This window comes from Condylostylus longicornis, unplaced genomic scaffold, assembly GCF_029603195.1.
Source record: "Condylostylus longicornis isolate FDR11 unplaced genomic scaffold, ASM2960319v2 ptg000096l, whole genome shotgun sequence".
NCBI classification, from domain to species: domain Eukaryota; kingdom Metazoa; phylum Arthropoda; class Insecta; order Diptera; family Dolichopodidae; genus Condylostylus; species Condylostylus longicornis.
The window spans coordinates 101,755-123,799 of NW_026578064.1; the positions used below are offsets into that span (position 1 = coordinate 101,755).

The 22,045-nt window shown below is 31.7% G+C and overlaps 1 protein-coding gene across 1 annotated transcript in view; it reads right to left on the bottom strand.

Annotated features, from left to right (window-relative positions):
• Window positions 1-8,438: 8,438 nt before the first annotated feature.
• LOC129613907 (rho GTPase-activating protein 68F) overlaps window positions 8,439-22,045 on the bottom strand; it is a 56,003-nt gene continuing 42,396 nt past the window's right edge. The window contains exons 3-6 of the mRNA XM_055528242.1: window positions 9,913-10,037; window positions 9,137-9,837; window positions 8,973-9,079; window positions 8,439-8,916 (exon numbers count right to left, since the gene is read on the bottom strand). Coding sequence (XP_055384217.1) covers window positions 8,716-8,916; window positions 8,973-9,079; window positions 9,137-9,837; window positions 9,913-10,037 — 1,134 coding nt within the window. The 3' untranslated portion in view covers window positions 8,439-8,715. The remainder of the gene's footprint in view (window positions 8,917-8,972; window positions 9,080-9,136; window positions 9,838-9,912; window positions 10,038-22,045) is intronic.

The following is a 22,045-nucleotide window of genomic DNA, read 5'->3' on the forward strand; positions in this document are numbered from 1 at the left end:
GTAAATTGTTAAAAGGATTTTCTTGTTATTACTCTTAATTAGTTTGTTAATTATTTGTTTTAGTATACTAAAGTCCTGGTGATCCGGGTTACCGGCCACCCATTTCCGTGCGCTTCTTATGAAGTTTAACGTTTATGTGTGAAGTTTGGTGTAAGATAGGTAAGTTTTTATTCGTGTAGTGGTAATCAATGTTAACTGTGACAACTTGTGAATTAGTGTGATCAAATATTTGGATATTGGTCAGGCATTGACATATAGAATCTGAAAGGAATTTTAATTTTTAATGTAGTTTTTTTGAATCATTCGGAATAATTCAGTTACTACTGCGAACTGGCGATTTTCTTTGACTATTTCTTTTTTCTATTTTGGCGAGAGTTTAGAACCTAATCTTTTATTAATTTTAACATAACTTGTTTCTCCTATAGTACAGTTTTTGCAGGGCCTCCTTGCCTTATTATGATATTGTAGATCGACGTCTTGTTTTTTCCCTGAATTTTATTTATGCTTTCCCGACGCGCTCGTTCATACTGATTAGGATAAGTGCTTAAGTATCTTCCGAAAAATACTTCTATATGTTTCCTATATGTTGTCGTGTGTGCAGAGGAGTTATACTCGTATGCCGACCTGTCTAATAGTTAGTCGAAGTTTCCATGTATTTTGTCTGTCTTGAGACAACGCATGATCTCCGTCAGAGTGGAATAAAATCGTTCCATCTGTCCGTTAATTGTACTGCGTCTTAAAAATGTCGATCCCGGGTTGTCTTTGACCATGAAATTTATTATCGAGAAGTTCAATTGGGCTTCGTTATCACTTACGATAACCTTTGGGACTCCAAAAGCGAATATTAATTGCCGTAATGGCAATATGTCGAACATATTGACAGCTCTCGATCTTATAATTTTTACCTGTTTAGCGTATTTTAAAAATTTGTCGAGTGCCGTTAACACTAGTTTCCATTCCATTCTTTAAATATCTATATGAAGTATATGACCGGGGTTTTCCAGTATCGGAGTTGCGGCAAGTTGAATGTTATTGTGGTGTCGCTTATATTTCTGTTTCTTGCATATCTTGCACTGTTTTACATGTTGTCAATTTTTGCGTTCATTTCAGATAAATATAATTACTGTAAAAGTCTCGAGATTGTTGAACACTTTTGTGTTCTTTTAAAATCTCTTCTTCTTGTCTACTTTCGCTAGTTACGTCTTCATTGTGCAAATCTTATTTTGTAATTTCTTACGTAAAGAGGGTATATCTATTGAATTTTCCCCACAATTGGTTCCTTTGTATAAATGGGACGTAACGTATGACGCTAGGGTTGAGATATCGTTTTAAAAACTAACAAGCTGTTCTGTACTGTAGTCAAGTTGGATGAATGTGTGTCTGTGAAAAGTTGAAAATGGTATAACAAATCGAAAACTGTTTTCCTCTCCTACTGTGAAAAATATCTGATTCTTAAATGCGCTAATGGGAGTTTCTGCGGAGGAATTTAATTAATGTGATGAACTTTCATCACTATGGGCAGTAGATTTTATCAAACTTAGTTGAGCCTGAGGAGCTCTAGAAAGGGAATCCAATACCATGAACTATTTGGTTTTTCCTAATTGGGCAAGTAGCCTGTTTATTTCGGGAAATGGTTAGCGATCGGCTATCGTAACCTCATTGAGTTTGCGATAGCCAATGACCATGCGGTACTTTTTTTCTCCACCTTGATCCATTTTTTTTGATTACAAGCCACACGAGTGAGTTGTACGAGAACCTGAAAGGTCGAATTGTCCCGTCCTCCAAAAGTTTTTTTACTTGCGTTGTGGTTCTCATTTCACCCTTAACTCTTGTGGTAAACATTAACTTTTCGTCATTCCTTCGCTGGGATTCCACCTTGCCTAGGTGAAGGGACTGAAGTAGGGTCAATGATCTTGAGAGCGATCTCGGCGGATACCAAGGCTCTGTGGTGTCTGGCAGGTGCAAACATGCCGACAAGATCGAAAGTGAGGCCTGAAAACTAAGAGAATCTCCTGGGCATGGAGTAACGGCATAGACTTATTTATTATAAGTCCCCCCCACTGCAATGGTGTTATATCACCCGTGCCTAGTGGACTAGTTGATAGCGAACGGAGTGTCTCTGATACCGGGTCACTTCAGAGAGTATTTTGACCTTACAACGTCATGCGGGGCTCTTGGGCAGCGGACCACCCTTTCCCTAGCTACTCCTTAGACCAAAACATGAATAGAGTACAAAAAACAAAAACAGAAAAATCAACACGACGGAAAAACACCGACACAGTTCGGGAGCTACCAGACAAAACAAAAAGGAGAAGATTGGTAGGGAGATGGAGACATACATCCATGACACCCTCTGCAATAACGACAATAGGAAGTGTCGCATGGAAGACAAGTTATCAGTGTGGGGAGCAAACCTTCCGAGATGCACCGTGGGGTAGAGGAGGAAGCATGATTCGAGGAGGCGAGGACCAAGCAGAGCAGGTGTAAGATGATACCTGCGCTTCCTGTAGCAAGGAAAATCACCTGATGAGGCCAGGAAACTGGCTGAAGAAAAGAAGACGGAAAGGTTCTCCAAATAGGGATCGGCGACTCTTTCGCGGAATCAGGCATGGGGGTCAAATTCTGCGTTATCGGTTCGGAAAAATCCATGTACAATAGCTTAGAATGGGCCAGCCCGAAAAAATGGAGTCCATGGAATCCTTTGCACAGGATATAAAACCCCGGAGGAGGGACGGCCGCCTTCATTAACGAAGGACGAGATGGTGGAACGCCGGAAGCTAACCCTCCTGAATCTGAGGAACATCTGAGCATAGCCATGATACAGGAACCTTATGATGTTGGTGACAAGGCCATAGAGATAGTGCTCGCATCGACGTAATTTCCGGGGGATGGAGCATTCCCCCAGCCACCGGAAGTACGGAGGTCAATGGACCAATGCAATAGGAAAAGGTGGCCATTCATCATGAAATGTGATGCAAATGCGCATTACGTAACATGGGGAAGTATCGACACCAACACTAGAGGTGTGTCTTTATTAGAGAACCTAGAAATGTAGGGAATGCCCCAACTTTTATAACTGGGTTAGAGAGGAGGTACTAGGTATCACATTCAACAGTCCGAATGTCCGGCTTCTGGCACGCAACTGAATTGTGTCTATGGAGGAGGTTTCTATAGCATAGAATCATTCGGTTTTGTTAGGGTGGGTTGACGGAGGAGAAATCTTCCTTCTTAATCCGAGGCGGACAAACTGGGAGGGAGACAGAAGGGACTTGGAGGCAAAATTGCCGCGAGCCTCGGTTAGAACTGTGCCATGATATCCCCTTGTTTTGGAAAAGGCTGTGGAGGAGCTCGACAGAAGTATGGTCGAGGCTTTTGAACTGGTGTGCCAAGGAATTTCACAGATGCACCTTGGTGGACCCCGAGATTGGAAATGATTCGTCAAGAAATTGTTGTCCTGGGCTTGCGCCGATGATATTAACATCATCGCTAATGGCAAGTTTGAGGAAACCCGTTTGTGCTATAGTTCAAAGAAGATTACGGTGGCCCAAGACTGGTGCGATACTGCACGCCTCAAATTTAAGCCTAGCAAGATGACCCTGGTGCTTTTCACTAGGAGAAGAAAACTGGGACATGTGCGGACAATATTCACGTGTATGGGCGGCTGTAGAAAGAAAATCGAAGGTCGAGTACCTGGAGTTGGTATTTGATTCCAAGTTTTTTGGCGGAGTCACGAGGAAGCTGTATGTACATGGGCAACATAGACGATTATGGTTTGCAGGTCCATCTCTGGCAGCTTGTGGAACTGCTCCCCGTCTGTCATGTTATGAATGTATACCATGATGGTCGTGCCGCTCCTGATTTATGGAGCAGTGGCATGGGCAAGAAGGGCGGTTCTTATGACGGGTAGGACCTGAAACGATTACAGAGACTCACATGCGTCTGCATCACAAGGGCTATGATTACTTGCCAACTGGGGCAAAGGGGGTGATTTCGGGACAAACATCTTTGCACCTCGTTGCCGAAATATTGGCAAATAGGGGGGCAAACACACCTCTTCTTTGGCCGGAGCCCTTCTAAGGAATCGGGCTACATACTATCCGTTGGGAATTAAGAAAGGAATCTGAAAGAAGGCGGTCGGGGTGCCCGACAAGTCTTCCGGGCTTGCGCAAGCCAAGGAGCTCCCGGGAGATTATGACCAGAAGCGATTTAAGAAAATTACAGGGATGGGCAAGAATCAGGTGAGAATCCTCACCCGCTTTTTAACGGAACCTTGCAGACTCAATCGACTGGGCCTTGAAAATGAGGATACTTGCAGATTCGGTGTGAAGGATGGAGAGACGTTGCTGCATCTTCTGGGGAAGTCTGATGCTCTTGCTTATAGGAGCATAATCTATATATCTGAGGAATGTACAAATCTATATATCTGAATACAGAATAAATTAGGAAAGAAGTGTACTATTGTCTCTATTTCCCTCTGTTGATTATATGTCATATGGTCAGTGCGGATATTAATTCCGTTTACGTCTAGGCATTTTTGTTGCTTTATTTTAAATCTTTTTTCGTTTTGGATTAGAAGGTAATTTTCCTTGGTATGTATGACAGCGGATAATTCTTTAAAACTGTCGTTCCCTAAAATGCCGTCGAATTTTAAGCCGAAGGTATTTAATAGGTATGCTGGGCAATTGTGACATTTCCGGCTACTGAGTTAGCGATGAAATTTTCTTTATTTTGTAGAGGATTTTTGACTAAACTTGGTTTGATTAATTGTTGGAGCCTGTGTCAATAAGAATTGTAAGGATTTTACCGCTGTTTTCCTTGCATTCAAAGTAGGACAGGGAAGAGCCGCTTAATCTTAACAATGGATATCTGAAATTTCCTCAAAATTAGGTTGGTTATTACAAGCCGGTTCGTACGTGCCGAGTCTACCAAGGCTTTTTCGTAAGGAACTTCCTGTTCCTGTACTGTGTCATTAAAAGTTTCTTCGTTACAATATGTCATGTCGTACGAAGGATATAATTTCGTGTCGAGATGAAAGTTTCTCTGTTGTTTTGTTACATGTTGATGTGTTCGTTGCAATTGTGTGAATGGTATTTTTCCTAAAGTTTGATTTTGCACAGGTCTGTTCAGATAGTCTACCTTCTTTGTTTGGATACTTCTATCTACATCCATAGTTTAGGGAGGTTGTAGTCTGTTTTGAAAATTATGAAAGTTTGTTGGACGAGGTTGGTAATTGTAATTCATTGTATTTTGTGATTGGTTATTATGGGCATATGATCTTGATTGAAATCTTCGGTTCAACGCTTTTTTTCCAGGAGCTAAACTCTTCTGGATTTCCTGAAAATTCGCGTATACATCGTTCTACGTCCGGTACCCTATCTAAACCTACTAGATTTCTATCGGTAGAGTTTACAGTTTGGTCAGAATAACTTGATAGATCTTCGTTGAGATAAAGTATTTTGTTTACTCCTTAAGGTCAATGTGTCCAAAACGCACGTTGGACCATATTAGAAGTGTGTTTCAAAATTCGGTTGACTATTATTTGTTAATCTTGACAGTTTTATAAATGGGGTATTTTCAATTGCTTGTTATTTCACTTTTATATTGTTTTTTAGGTTGTTATTGAGAAATGTAATAAATTTGTTTATTGCTATTATTGATAAATTGGAGGGAGTGAAGAAAATTTTTCCTTTTGTTTTGAGCGAATGTTGTGGTTACGCCACTGATCAAATGTTGAATCACTAGTATAAATTTCATAAACTCTTTAAAATTTCCTATATGTAGGTCAATCATAAAGTTGATTGACATTTTTAACATATTCACAACACCTGTTTTTAATTTAATTTTAAGCCATGCTTGTTTTTTTTTCCGGAATGTCATCGCGCTTAGACATATTTAAGATTAAATGAACAAGTTAAAAATTAGCAAAGCAAAAAGTACAAAAAAGGTTAAATCTACTTTGAATCAATAAGTGAAATAAAAATATTAAATGTTTTATAGAATTTTAATGAAATCAAAAATATATTAAATAAATAATAATAAAAAAAATCATTTAATAAAACCTTAACTATTTACTAATGTAAACTCAAATTAAATATAAGTTAATTTAAAACAAATTATAATTACAACTAAAAATTAATCTTAAAAACTACTTGTTAAAAGTGAAATCTAAATTATGATATTAATAAAAATAAAGTATTAGGATGAATTATAAACTAAGAATAAAGTGTGTGTTTGATTGTGCTTGATTAAAATTGTGCAATTGTACTTTAAAATATAAAAACTAAAAATTGGTATCAAAGCACATTTCCGAAATACCAATACAAAAATCTAGCCAGGCTTTAATTTTAATTTCAAATATTTTTATTTATTAAATTTATATAGTTGTTGATATATGATTTCCTTTGGGAATTTAATTAATATTAATTAATTTAATTTTGTTTACTTTGTTCTAGAATTTCAAATTTTTCAAGACACGTGTTGTTTTTTTTTCTTTTTCCTTTTTTTATAATATTTTATTTAACTATGTTTTTGAGCTAAAATCGATACTTATTGATTTATCATAAATCTCTATTTATTTAAATTATGTTTTTTATTTTTAATAAACTTTATGTATTGAATCAATTAAATAAATTTATGAATTGAATTTTTCAAGTTTAAATTGTAATATATTTTGCACAAATATAATGTAAATGTTTTAATTTATTTAATGACTAAATTATTTTTTTCAAATTCCAAAATTTATTTCTCAACTTTTCAATTTTTGTTTGATTAATGGTTTGTAGTATTTTTTTCTAATAAATATTTATAGTGAAAGTAAAATTTCTTACAAAGAGATGACGTAATAACGTGCATTTTTTCAGCGATAAGCGGCTGCTGACTGCTATCAACTCCTTTTTGTTGATGTACTGGTTGATGTATTTCCCACGTTGCTGTTGATCTTGTTTCAGGAGCAGGTTGAGCAGATAATGCTACTTGAGGATCCAGTCTTTGAGTTGTATAATTTAATGTGAAGCTTTTCATTATAATTTCTTATTAATGTGTTTATTAAGTGCTTTGGATTTATAACAAATTATTCACATAAGTTTATTAAATTAAATTAATACAGTATTATTTAAGTTTCTTATTTAGTGTTACTTTTAGTTGTTTATATTATATTTTCTGAACTATTATTTTATTATTGCTATTATTATTATATATTTTTTTTTTCTTATTAGTGTGAGTTATTGATTTTCAATAATTAATATAACGTTTATTACAACTATATTTATTATAATTAAAATTGTACTATTAGCTTCACTTTGAAGTTTTGACTAGCATTCTCACCTGCCCAGAACGTTGGCCGCCAGAAATTTAGATTAGAAATAATTTTTTATTATTTCTATCATAAAAATAAAACAAATTTTATTTTTAATGAAAGAGTTTTATTTCTTTGAATCATCATTTGTACCGTTCGGGCATTAATTACTTATTACGTACAGTACATTTAAAGCTTAACCTATTCATAACATTTTAATTAAATTGTTGCCTCCACGTGATACACTTTGTATGGGAACTTTGTTGTTGGCATGTATTAAGATTGCTGACATTGAGTCTGCAATTTTTATGGGAATATTTTTATGCGTTATTTTGTGGGAAAGATATTTTGTCATTGAATTTTTTATTAAATTAAATTTGAAACTAAATGAATTTTGTGTTAACTCCCGCCGAAAACTCTACATCGGAAAATTGGACCTTCCATACTGTACACATAACCTTCCATATTGTATACAATGCAGTCGGTAAAAATAAAGCAGATAACATATTGATTTCAAGCTCTTTACTAGCCCTTTCAAATTGTTTGTTTGAAGCCTTTATCTTTTTTAAAACGAAAGTAATAAGCAAAAAAACTTAGAGTAGAAATTTCGTGAAAATTCAGTAAAGTATTTTAGACATCGTTGAAATTTGACACCTAGTTGCATAAACGTTTTTAAATTTTCAGTAAAAACTTACTTCACGCTCCTCAAAGAAAACCCAAACGTAAAAAAAATAAATACATATATACATAAACTGCATTTAATATTTTTTACTGAATAATTAAATAGCAACAATTCGACATTATTCACTTACACAATAAGTAAAATGGTTTGCTGAGCAAGAACAATATTTAAATCTTAACCTGCGTAAAAGTCTTTTGCTATCCATATTTGTTTAAAAAATTAACAACAATCGCCTCCTTAATATTATACATACACCTAAATGTATGACTATTTTAAAATAATTCAAATGCTTGATCTGAACAAAAAATAACCAAGAGTAAATATCATATTATCCTATTCCGTAAATTCTGATAAGTGATATATTTTATCACTTATAAAATAAAATATTGTTACACATGAAAATCTGCAAAAACTATAAAAATACATATGCACATATTTCATTTGCATTAAAAAACTTTTACCTCTGCTATAAAAAATACAAATTGGTTTATTAAAATAATTTTTTTCTTTTGTTTTGTTTATTAATCCAAAACAAAGGTTATTGTTAACATTTTGTTGCTGATAAAATCTTAAATCAGTTAGGAATTATAAAATAAATTGTGATACATTCTTTAAAGAAATTTAAATATAAAATAAAATTTAAAATTCAAATTTATATAATATATAATAACATTTTTTAAAGAAAAATTTTAATTGGATTAGTACTAAATATTATGAAAATGAATTAAAAGTACCGTTTTTAATCAATCGGAATTTGTTCTCTATTAATGTCGACCAAATAAATATCTTTAGCATTTTGCAATACAAAATCGAGGAAGGCATTTATTGGAGTTATCTCTTCTAAAGACATTTGGTTATGACGTGCCCAAACTAAATTCGGACCAAATACTATTGCTAAATTTGATGAGGTCATTTTATTTAAATCTTTACATTCCATTACCTAAAAAAATTTTTTTTTAATATTCTTATAAAACATTATAACTTTGATTGTTGTACCTTTACTAAAAACTCAATTAAATATTTGAATAACTCATAATTGGCAACGGGTAGTTTTTCACGCAGCATTTGTTTAACACAACGTGATCTTTCTTCTTTTGTCAACTCTAAAAAACAATAAAGTATGTCAAATTTCATAGAAAAGTTTTCGAATATCCAAATACCCAAAAAGTTCGTGATTTCTTCGTAGAGTTCATATGTCAATAACGGCTCCCTTAAATCACGCAAAAATGATTTCAATAAACCAGCTATAATATGTACCTCAAATTCTTTTAAATCAACATCCTCACCACGGTTAACTTTCTGCTTCAATTGATTGATTGTTGCATAGTTTCCAGATCGGCGAAATATACCCTCAGTGTCGATGACACCTGTAATGGAAAGTGAGTCCACACACTTTCTTACTATTGGTGGAATATAATTTAAACAAGCACTGTTCTCAATAATAAATTTCAAATCAACACCAAATTGACTTGTTTTGTAAAGAACTTCTGTTGAAGAAGTTGATGGAATTATTTTTCGTCCAGAGTTGATTCGCTCATCAATATCACATATATTTTCTGGCAATTTGACATTTGTTAACCCTAATTCTTGACGCAACTCGTCCAAACTGGATATGTAAATCAATTTCTTCCGAAATTTTTCACTTATGAATGGCCGAAAGAAATTCCAAACTATTCTTATAAACCAAGTTGGATGCACAACATACAAATTTTTTAAATTTTTTCGAAATTTTTTATCTAGTTCCTTATATGAATTCCATAACAGTTGAACTGAGGGCTTACTATCTTCTTTCATTCCTTGATGAAAGTACACTAAAATGTAATCGTTATCAACATAAGGATCCATCACTCTTATTATGTCTCTAGAAAAATATGAATTTATTACCAAAATCTTGTTTGCAAGCTTGATACGCACTATATGAATTTGTATTACTTACGCTAGAAATTTTTCCATTTGAGACTTCTCTGGAAAGCGATATGCATATATAGCAAAAATATGACGTCCTTGGCGGTCAGTTCCCAAAAGATCACACTGTGTTTTTATCGTGGCAAAAGTTCCACCCTGAGGAAGTGTAAAAGTCCATTATCAATTATATTTTTGGTGTATCTTTAAAATAATATTTTGCGGATGTTAATGATACTTTCACTACGATCTTAAAGATTATTTGAAAACAAAACTTTTATGTGTAAGAAAGCAATCAATCGCATAATCTCAAACCATGAATAAAAGAAAAATGTAACCAAAAAATTTTTTTTTCAATGGTTGATAATTTTTCCGAAATATAATTCTTTTTTTTTATTGGTATGAAAAGAAAACCTCCTTTTATTCGGAATAAAATACTTTTTTTATTTTTTGCTAATATATTTCGTGCGCTACATACGCACTTTATCAACGCTGATTTTCTTCTCCAATGTATGTAACAGTTCAACAATTAAAAAAATTAAGACAACGAAACCGCCTAAATTTTTATTATAACAACTTAATCTTTAAAAACATAAAAGGTAATTTTAGGTACTACAATGTACTAGCATATTTGAGCGCACTCTTTAGTATTTACGCGATATCAAAAGTGAATTTTTTAAGTACTTTTTTTGGATTTATTCATCGGGTTTTTCAAAATATTATATATACATACTTCAAAAAATTAAGTAATTTAAAAACTAACAATACATTGTATATCGCAGCCTCTTAAAAGTTAGCAATGAAAAAAACTTACTATAAATTCATGTACAGGTGTAATCCTCAAACTTAAATACAGAGTGCTTCGTATATACAGTTGGGTACACCCTCATGAGTAGACAAACAGCTTAACAGGTTGCAACTTACAGAGTCTTAAAATTAATCTCGACTAATTTTTTGAATTTTTGAAATTTTAAATATATGTACGTCAACTCTGTGCCTATGTCAGACAAACGCATTATTTAATATGACTTGGAAATCTCAGAATAAAGGTTTTCCTTTGAATATCTACATTAATTATAATCAAATTTCGAAATTACACGACTTTATTGCACGAAAAATTTGAAAAATTAATTTTTCAGTTTTAAACAACTTTAATTTTCTAGGCTAAGTGAAATTGTACAAGCTGTACACAAAACTATAGAAGCAGCTTTCTCTAATTTTAGAAATGCTTTCAACTTTGGGAATTAATTTAATTTAGAATGTGTCATATTTATACATGTTTTGATTTAGAAATTATTGAGCAAAATAAGGTACAGCGAATGTTATTTTATATCAAATTTTGTTCTGCAATGACTTAAACAAATGTTTAAAACAAATCAAGCGTTCGAAATGATATCTGTACTTATCTCGTTCAACTTGACAATCCAGTTCGCTTTACATTTTCAAAAAAAATATCCCGGATAATAATGACTCTATTCTGTTTCTGTCATATAATTAATCAAAATTTGACGTTTTGAAAATATCCACATTGGAATTGAATAGAAGGTTTTTTTATGATCAACCTTGAGCATAGGCTCTAAATTTAAAAGTGTTTATTCACGGGTCATTCATTGGGATTTAACGTGTTAAGATATAAATGGGTATATACATATTATGAACATAAATATTTAATTTTATTAAATAGTAAACTAAAAAGTAGATTAGGTTGGAAATAATAACATCCATATACCAGCAGTAGTCATTTGATACATGTATTTATATGATATATCACCCATATAATGTACCTAAAATTCTGGTTGGTGTCAAATATACTGCTTTCGAGTCATAGTCATTCCAAAATAAAATTTTTTGTTAAAAATCTGAACGAACTCTAAAAGCATTTTAAAATTGAGGAGCACATACTTATGTATATTATTAGTGGTTTACTTGGGTTTGAATTATACAAGACAAATAAAAATCTTGGGGTATAATATCAATAGTGAACAAAAAGATATAAAGTTTGAAAGGCGTATCTATTGTACTTTGGATTTTATTAGTACCCTAAAAATCCCAGCTTTGTTACTGACTTATACTCACTAATTATGATTAAATTTCTTGGTTGGTTGTTGCAGACATCTCAGACAGCTGAAATTTGGTATATATCGTCAGCTGCTGTTAGTATACAAAGAGTAAAAATATTCCAAAATTTCAACCTTTTATCCCCCCCAATGGTATAAATCGTTTACCCCCAGACATCGTATGGGGATTTTTTGTTAAAAATAATTGTATACTAGCATTTCCTTATCCTTGACAACTAGCGTCTAATAGCTAACCAATCCAACTTTTTCATATAAAAAATTGTACGTCATCTAAAGAAGCATGAGAGAAGTTGCAAGCTGTACACTAACCTTCAAGACTGTATTTGAATTAGGGATGAAAGCGACCATTTACGAAAGTTTTTTAAAGATCGAGAAAAAAGTAATTTAACCGGATTAAGTTTACCCAAGGAGCTTTTTGTAGTTATTCTATTATCTAGTCTTCATTAAATTTAAATGAAGATAACTCATCTCACCTCATTAAATTTAATAAAGCGCAGACATAATATAAAGAAAAATTACATTGCTTTTGAGAATTCAGAACAATGATATTTACTAATGTCATATATATCTATCAGGACACCAAGCTGAACTAATTTTTCAGCTTGGTGGCCTGAATCGGAAAAAAAATACAAAAACAATTTTTAATGTTTTATGTTTTCGAAGTTTTCGAATTACCTCAGGTGGCAGACCAGTTGATCTGGAAAATCCACTCTCTTCGGAGATCGGTCCCATGGATTCTGGGGGGGATCAAACATTGCTTTCCCGTAGGAGTACATTAACACCGAGAACTCCACCTAAAACGGGCTTCAAAAGTTCAGGATGAGAAAACATAGCCTCTCCGAACTAATTGCCAACCTCAACCTTCTCGTGGTGAAGCCTGTTTAAAACAAATCAGGCTAGGGCGACCGAGTATTGGCGGTATAACCATAGCGAAAAACATCCTGGATTAAATACCCAGTGATAACAAGATGGCCCTCCAAAGATGGGGGTTAGGCTTGGGGCTAACTACCCAACCCTGTAAAAACCAAACCAGTTACGAATTCTTTAGGAATGCCTCGAATATATGATGGAAACAACAGATCACAGACCCGGAAACGTTTAAAAGGACATGATTTGAAAATTGGTACATGGAATGTTCAGACTATGATGAGACCTGGAAAAATGAACGAAATTGCAAGTGAAATGATGAAAAACATGGATGGGATATGGAGATATAAATAAACCCGATTTCTCTATATATTATAGCGGGGATAATTTTGGATCTGGAATGTGCGGCACAGGTTTCATCGTAAATAAAAAAATAAAAAAGGCCGTAATAGCATTCACACCGATCAACAAGAGAATGGGTAGCATTAGAGTTAAGGGAAAATTTAATAATATAACAATTATATCTGTATATGTCCCTACAGAGGAAGCAAATGATGACGAAAAAGATTAATTTTATGAAGAATTGAATAATTTATGTGAAGGAATACCTGACTATGATACATTAATTATAGCAGGTGATCTAAATGCGAAGATTGGTAGGGAACGGTATAAACAACAAGTGGGTGGAAGATTTTCGTTGCACAATGAGACGAATGAAAATGGAAGGCGTTTATATCAATTTGCTAATGAGAATAATCTAAGAATAAGAAGTACAGCTTTTGAAAGAAAAAATATACATAAAGGAACATGGAAGGTTCCAGGAAGAAATGTAGTGAACCAAATAGATCATGTACTAATATCAAAGAGATGGGCAACATCAATAATTGATGTGCGAACTTACAGAGGTGCAAATTGTGACAGCGATCATTTTCTGGTCGTATCAAAACTGCGACAGAAAATCTCCAATGTAGTAAAGCAGAAAGGAGTAAAAAGAAGAAAAAATAATACGGATATTTTAAAAAATGAAGGTACAAATGAGAATTTCCGTAATATTGTAGAAAGAAGACTTGAAAGTGAAATAAATAACGCAAGAAGTATCGATGAAGAATGGGATCAGATGGAAGATGCGATGAGGAGAATAGCAGAGGAAATAGTAGGCTACAAACAAACAGAGCGTAATATAGAGTGGTTTGATCGGGAGTGCAAGGATGCAATTGTTATTAAAAATGCAGCCAGATACAAAATGTTACAAAGAAATACTAGGTTAAACCGAGAAAATTATAAGGAAAAAAGAAGAATCGCAACAAAAATCTGCCAAAAAAAGAAAAAGGAAATGTTAAAAAATAAGATTAGACAAATACAGACAGAATATGACGCACATAACGTAAGAAAGTTTTATAATGACATGAAAAAAGAGAAAAGTGGATTTAAACCTAGACTAATAGAATGTAAAGATAAAAATGGCAATATAATATCAAATAAAAGTGATGTCCTAAGAAGATGGTCCCAGCATTTTGAGGAATTACTGAATATACCAATTACAGAAGATGACGGTGAAATTGCAAATATGATACAAACAGTAGAGCAATTAATCCCTGCGCCGGAGGTTCAAGAAATCGAAAAGGCGGGTGAACCAAAGCATTAAAAAATGTTTCCGAACTGCTTCAATCAAGTCAACTTCGACCCGATTCGTATGTTTTTCACCAATTTAAACTATTGAGGAAGTAAGTCCTGTTCGTTTGCTTAATATTTGTTGGGTAGCTGCAACACAATCTCAAAATTTATTTGGGTATATCTAAGATATTATAGAAGCTATAGTATTGAATTAACGCACAAGATATATTATTAGGACCATTGTGTTTGCTAAAACTCATTGAATTTGCTTGGCTCCTTCTGGTAGTTGCCATTCAACTTGAAAAGTTATTTGGTTATATCTTAAAAACTGTTCAACCGTTACATAGAAATTTGCAAAATAAAATATGAGAAAGTGGCAGCTATATTCATTAAAAAAAGTGGAGATCTCAGAGAGCACTTGTGATAACTGCCATATTACTCCAAAGGTTATTTGGCATTATCTAAGAAATTATTGGAGCTATAATATAGAAATTTCGTGAAAACAAGTGTATTATTAGGGTTGTTATGTGTGATAAAAATCATTGAAATTTTTTGACTCCTTGTGACTGCTGCCATACAACTTCAATGGTAGTTTGACCATAAATTAGCAAAATATTGAAAACACGGTACTAAATTTTTGCATAAAATAATATAGTAATACGGCAGCTTATTCATACTCTGTCACATAGTCAGCTATGGCATATCCACTAGCACATAAGATAACAAATTCGTACGCGTATCACAGAGTGACACGGTTAACTTTTTTTTCCGTTTTATTTTCGTATGTTATAAGAGAAATGAAAAGTTAAAGACATTTAATTGCTCCTCCTTAGACTCTTCTAACTAAAATCTTAAAAATAATTTTTTGCATAATTACAGATAATCTTTAATAATTAAAAAATTTTATTTATTGATTAAATAATATTAAAATAGTTATATGTATGTATATACAAAAATGTAATCATTAACAACAAATTATTATTTCTACACTGATTTTTTTCAGACTTAGAATAACTATGGAGCATATAGATAAACAAAGTTTTAACAATGTTTTAGAAATTAAGACATGCTATGGTTTTCGAACATACTTTTTTATAAAGTAGTATATTTTTTTGACGGATTTCAAAGTTTTAACTTGTCGAAGATATTTTGTATTAATTGTAGAAAAGAGTACATAATATCCACTATTTCTATAATTGACTGATAATACCCACTATTTTCTTGGATATAAACATTTTTTTAGTAAATAAGTTAACATGTTTTCAGTATCAGAAGGAAAATATACCCAGAGTTTGGTGAACTTACCCTATAAAAATTTTTCAATTCAACGTTTATTTTGATTTTTCTTTCATAATATAACTCAGTATCATTTTGCCATTAGGAAGGTCTGTATCGATTGATTTTCTGTAAATTTTAGAAATATATTATTTTAATAAAAACGGAAACTATTTTATAGACTTAGAAAATTCATATAAAAAAACGTGAACCCTTTATTTTCCTCCTTTTCAGCTTTTTGGATTCTATTTTCCGTTTTTTTGAATGGGAAATTTTTACTTTTCAGTTTTTAAGAAAAGTACACTGAAAATTACAAAATATATGAAAATATTCAAGTAAGTACAAAAACTAATTATTAAAATTATAATTGATGACTTGAACCAATATTCTTTTTAAAAAACTAAGAAATAGAAATTTCTCCTAAAAAAATTATTAAAAAGCGTTTTTATGTGTGCCTATATTTATGAAAAATACAAACACAAATACAAATATTTTTGTCAGAAATACACATCACCCCATCGGGTATAATCGGAAAGTAATAAAGAATAAGCATTAATGCAGCGTCGATGCTATGCCGATGTGATGCGTTTACTTTGCTGTTGCAATATTATTTAGCCTTTTTGAACACTTTCTAAATCATATGTTTTTTGGCGTTTATTTTGAAAAAGTTCTATGTAACAACATTCAAATATTTAACAACTCAAAATCTATTAAAAATTTTTTTTGATTTCAATTAAGTTTTTGAGCTCTTAATATAATGGAACATTTAAAAATATTGATACCGTGCATAAAGAAATAATTAACTTTATTAGTAATAATAAATTATTTGCTTCTCAACTTTGCATCAATAAAAAATCGCAAAAAAAATTAATGCAAAGCTGATTTAATATTATCCGCGTACGATGCGTATTTTTGACATTTTTGGGCACCAAACTTTGAAATATTACCGTATTGATGCATTTTTGTACGTGCCTTTTATATGATTACACATCGATGCTGCATCGATTACTTTCCGGTTATACCCTACTTGCAATAAAATATCGATTATTATAAATTCATATATAATGAACTTATAATAAAATTTAAAGAAAATTTTAGTGGTTTAGGCGGCCGTACAGACCTGCTATTATGTTTTGGTTAGTGTTTAGGCTGCATAGCTAGACCTGCATGTCGTGTACAAATTTCTCTAAGAAACCATTACAAATTGAACTAGGTCGTTAGTGTAATATACGATGTTATTGAAAAACTTCCTGATTCGTGCGTTTGGGTATCTAATATCGTAATTTAATTTTTCTATTGAAAAACCAAATAAATTAAGAGTATATTTGGATCATAAAAATTTAAATTTAGCCATAAAGGATCGTTTCTATTAAATACCAACTTTTAACCAAATAAAAGCAAAATTTTCTAATAAAAAACTTTTCTGTACTTTTGATGATAAAGATGGATTTCTACTAATAAAATTAGATAGACTCTATAAAAATTTGTGCTCATTTAGTACTCCTTTAGCCATCTATAAATACAAGCGGTTAACATTTGATTTAAAAATTGCTGCCTAAGAATTTCAACAAATTAGTGAAAATAATTTTGAAGATATTCCAAATGTCATTATCTACATTGATGATTTAGTTATTGTTACAGAAACAGAAATAGATCAGAACAAAACTATAATTTATAAAACAAAAAATAATTCTAAAACGATAAAGCCACAAGCAGATGCGTTTAAAGATGGATTTAGTGCTTAAAATGCTCGGAATTTATTTTGTTTGCAATAAATGGCATTCTCCAATTTATGACCACAAACCTGAAGTTATTACAGATCATAAAGCTTTAATTCGTATTATGGCAAAGGGTTATCATAAAATTCCATGTCCAAAACTTCAGAAACTTAAACTAAAATTGAAGAAGTACAATATTCAATTAAAGTTTACCTGGAAAATTATTTTTATTGCTGACTATTTGTAGAGGAATTTCTCAACAGAAATAGGCATAATGAAATAGTTGGTCTTGACCAGATGATTCATTCGATAAAGGAAAGCGACAAAAGGAAAGATTTATTTAAAATTTAAACTGAAAACGATGATATTCTAATAAAAATAAAAATTATTTTAAAAAAAGGGTTGGCTATTATAAAAGATCTGCGTTCTGCACCGTGATCAATATCATATACTAATAAAGCCCCGGCATAACGATCTCACTCCACCCCCCACCCCTCTGCCCTACATTCTATGAAAACGCTTTTGTAGTGCTATTTGTTAGTAATTTCTTTTGAGTATTTTTCCGAAAGTACACAAAATACATAATCAAGTAAGGTGTTTATTTTAAGCCCTTTCAGACACTGTTTGTTTAAAGTCCCTATCTTTTTCGGAACGGAAATTATAATCAAAAAAGCTTAGATAACTAGAAATTTCGCAAGAATTTGTTAACTTTTCTTTAAGTAAGAAAAACTTTTGTGTGTATATGGTTTAATAAGCATATTACAATTACTGGAAATGTACTATTGTAAATAGAACTAATAAATCAGTCTCTTGCTGAACCTCAATCTAACAGGTTATGGTGCAAGAAAATGAGTTAACGTATAAAGAAAGCGAAAACATCAAATTCGACGTGAAAAAAATTGCAGGAGGGCCTACAGGAGAAATGATACTTTATAAAGAACTATTTTTATTAAAAATGAGGTCGTAAGCATCTATGTTCGATTATTTAAGAAATATTCAATAACAATTGGACGATCTGGAAGTTTCAGGAATTGAAATACCAACATTGAATTACACTCACACTAACTTTTAAAGACAATAACAGATGTTTTCACGATCATCGTAATCTTCATTTTTATCATTAAAATTTCAAAAGTTCACAGGTAATTGTTTAACATGTGGTAAACATGGTTTTCGCGTTGTTAATTTAAAATTTAAAAAACAAACTTGTAATAAAAACCGTAATGGAAGTAAAGATCAAAAAGTATTTACTATATACGTAATTAATGAAATTCCCAAAGTAAAGGATGAAAGATGCACAAGCTGTATTGATAATAAAGCTAATTCCCACATATGTAACGACAAGGATTTATTGTGTGCCATGATAATGAAAAACCACAAATATATGTAATGAAATAATAGAAGCTCTTGGTAGTAGTAATGTAGTATTCAAATTAAAATAATTTAACATCGAAATTGTTAAAATCAATTTAGATATGCTTCAAAATTACAGAAAAATTTACTTCCTGTTGAAAAAGTAACTGAAAATGGTTTTATAGTAATATTTACTATAAAACCATTTTCATTATACAATAATAGATTAATCTATTAAAGCCAATAAATTTGATAATATGTATTTACTAAAGGAATATAAACATTCTACTTTTTATCACAGAATTTAGAGGAACACAACAATTTAATTAAATGGCATTGACGTTTTGGTCATTTTAATTCTACAAAGATGGAAAAATTAACTAAAACAAATGTAGTTCAGGTATTGATTTATTATTGGAAGGGTCTAATTTAAAATGTATTCTATGTGTAAAATCTAAAATAAAACAACTAACATATAGTTTATCAAAAAATAAAATTAAGCTATCTCTAAGACAGGTTATCTCTAACCCGAAATTTTTATGGCTAGCTGAGCCAGACAAAGATTGATATTATACTTGAGACCATCTTTTTGGTCTTTGGAAAAGCCGAACTTCAGTAATAATATTTAAATTTTTCCATTGTTATCTTGAAATAATACATATTTTTATAATAATTAGTAGGTTAAAAGGGATAATTCGAAGAAAACGGGAACAGGCGGAGGAAAACGTTTTATTGGATGAGATGGATGAAGCCATCTTGGAAATTATTGGCAGCACGGCTGTAACTTTATGTATTGCTCTACATACAGCTGATTTATGTAGACCGTGCATGTTGCCAACAACATTGTCCTCCATTACCCATAAAATGGGTAGAGTGGTTAACAATTGCTGCATCGGACTTAAACACTGTTTCCTTTCGCTAAACTTTACTCGAAACTCAATAAAAATTTTATTTTTAAAGTACTTATTGCCTTAATTACTCTATCAAGAATGATTCTTGGCTTAACTTCGTCTTAAACCTTATAATATAAAATTAATGTACCTTTACTATATGTGTACTTATATATGTGTAACATATATAAATTCTTCACAATCTCCCATATAGCCGGATTTCATGAATAATGATCAATTAATCACATTGTCTATACCTAATATATATAAATACCCAATTATGTTATTTTATGCTTTCTTACGCAGTAATTTGCATTTGTGTAATTAAATGCAATACACTTTTCTTTAATTTAAAATTCAAGAAAACTTTAATACTTAGCCAAATATGAAAAGCGAATAAGTTATTAAATAATTTAATGCAAAGTGATAAGTAAAAATATTAAATGCAAATATTAAATGCAATACACTTTTCTTTAATTTAAAATTCAAGAAAACTTTTTTACTTAGCAAAATTTGAAAAGCAAATAAGTTATCAAATAATTTAATGCAAAGTGATAAGTAAAAATATTTGGTGCAACCAAAAATGCCTATTTTAAGCTAATTTGATAAACTTATCGCTTTTCACTTACACTTTTAGCAAAAGTGCGAAAAGTTACTTATACTTTTTTTTTTCAACGAAAAATCCCTTGTATAAAGTTGATGTCCATCACTATGCTATAACATACCATTTCAATATTAAATAAAGTTGGGTCAAACCAATGGTTTGTATTGTAGCACTTTTCCCTTCAACAAGCGAAAATTCTTCTTTTAAATACAGTCTATATATACCTATCAAACTATTAAAATTATTTTCATTCATATACAAAACTATTTCTAGAATTGCATATATTTAGGATGACGCACATATGCAGTGTTTGAAATAAAGCAAAAATTAATATAAAAAGGGGTTAACATAATGCTCGATTTTAAGGGTTAATTGTGTGAGTTAAGAAAAATAATTATAATTTTTAATTTCATGGAATTTACCGTTAGCTTTTTGCGTTTATAAAAATTTGCAAAAGCTTGCGGTTTCGGAAATATAAGGTGTCAAAAATTCAAATTTTACGAATTTCAAGAGGTGATAGCTTGAGAGGGGGTGGAGATGGAAAAAAATTTTCTTCTAATGAAATAAACTATTTGTTATTGTCTAAAAGCTCCTAAAATTTCAAGCTTCTACAGGCTGGGGTCTAGAAGAAAAATGACATCAAAAATTTGGAAAAAAAGGACTTTAGATAACGGTAAATTTGAACGGCCATTTTGTTTTTCTAAAGTTTAACTATAGTATATCACGCTAGGGGAAGCAAGCCACTGCCTTTCTGCGTTTGCAAAATTTCAAAAGTGCTTATGGTTTCATTGCAACAAATATTTAAATAAAGTTGGGTCAAACCAATGGTTTGTATTGTAGCACTTTTCCCTTCAACAAGTGAAAATACTGATTTAAAAACAATCTATGTATATCCACCACACTATTAAAATTATTTTTATTCATAAACAAAACTATTTCTAGGATTGCATATATTTAGGATGAACGATTTATGCAGTCTTTGAAATAGATAAAAATTAATATAAAGAGGGGTTAACATAATGCTCGATTTTAAGGGTTAATTGTGTGAGTTAAGAAAAATAATTATATTTTTTTATGTCATGGAATTTACCGCTAGCTTTTTGCGTTTATAGAAATTTGAAAAAGCTTGCGGTTTCGGAAATATAAGGTGTCAAAAATTCAAATTTTACGAATTTCAAGAGGCGATAACTTGAGAGGGGGTGGAGATGGAAAAAACTTTTCTTCTAACGAAATGAACTATTTGTTAATGTCTAAAAGCCCCTTAAATTTCAAGCTTCTGCAGGCTGGGGTATAGGAGAAAAACGACATCAAAAATTTGGAAAAAAAGGACTTTAGATAACGGTAAATTTGAACGGCCATTTTGTTTTTCTAAAGTTTAACTATAGTATACCGCGCTAGGGAAAGCAAGCCGCTGCCTTTCTGCTTTTGCAAAATTTCAAAAATGCTTATGGTTTCATTGCAACAAATAGTTAAAATGGGCCATTTTTGTGGCTTTGGGGGGGTATAACTTCTAGAGGGGGGGAGATAGGTAAAAATTTTGTTCTACGAAAAAAAGTTTCTAGTAAAGATCTATGCACGTATTAAATTTCAGCTTTCTATCTTCAAGAATGTAGAAGTTTTGTAAACAGACACACGGACGGACGGACGGACGGACGGACGGACGGACGGACGGACGGACGGACGGACGGACGGACGGACGGACGGACGGACGGACAGAGTGAAACTAATAAGCACTTTTTTTCAAAAAATTTTTGGAAAAGTGCTAAAA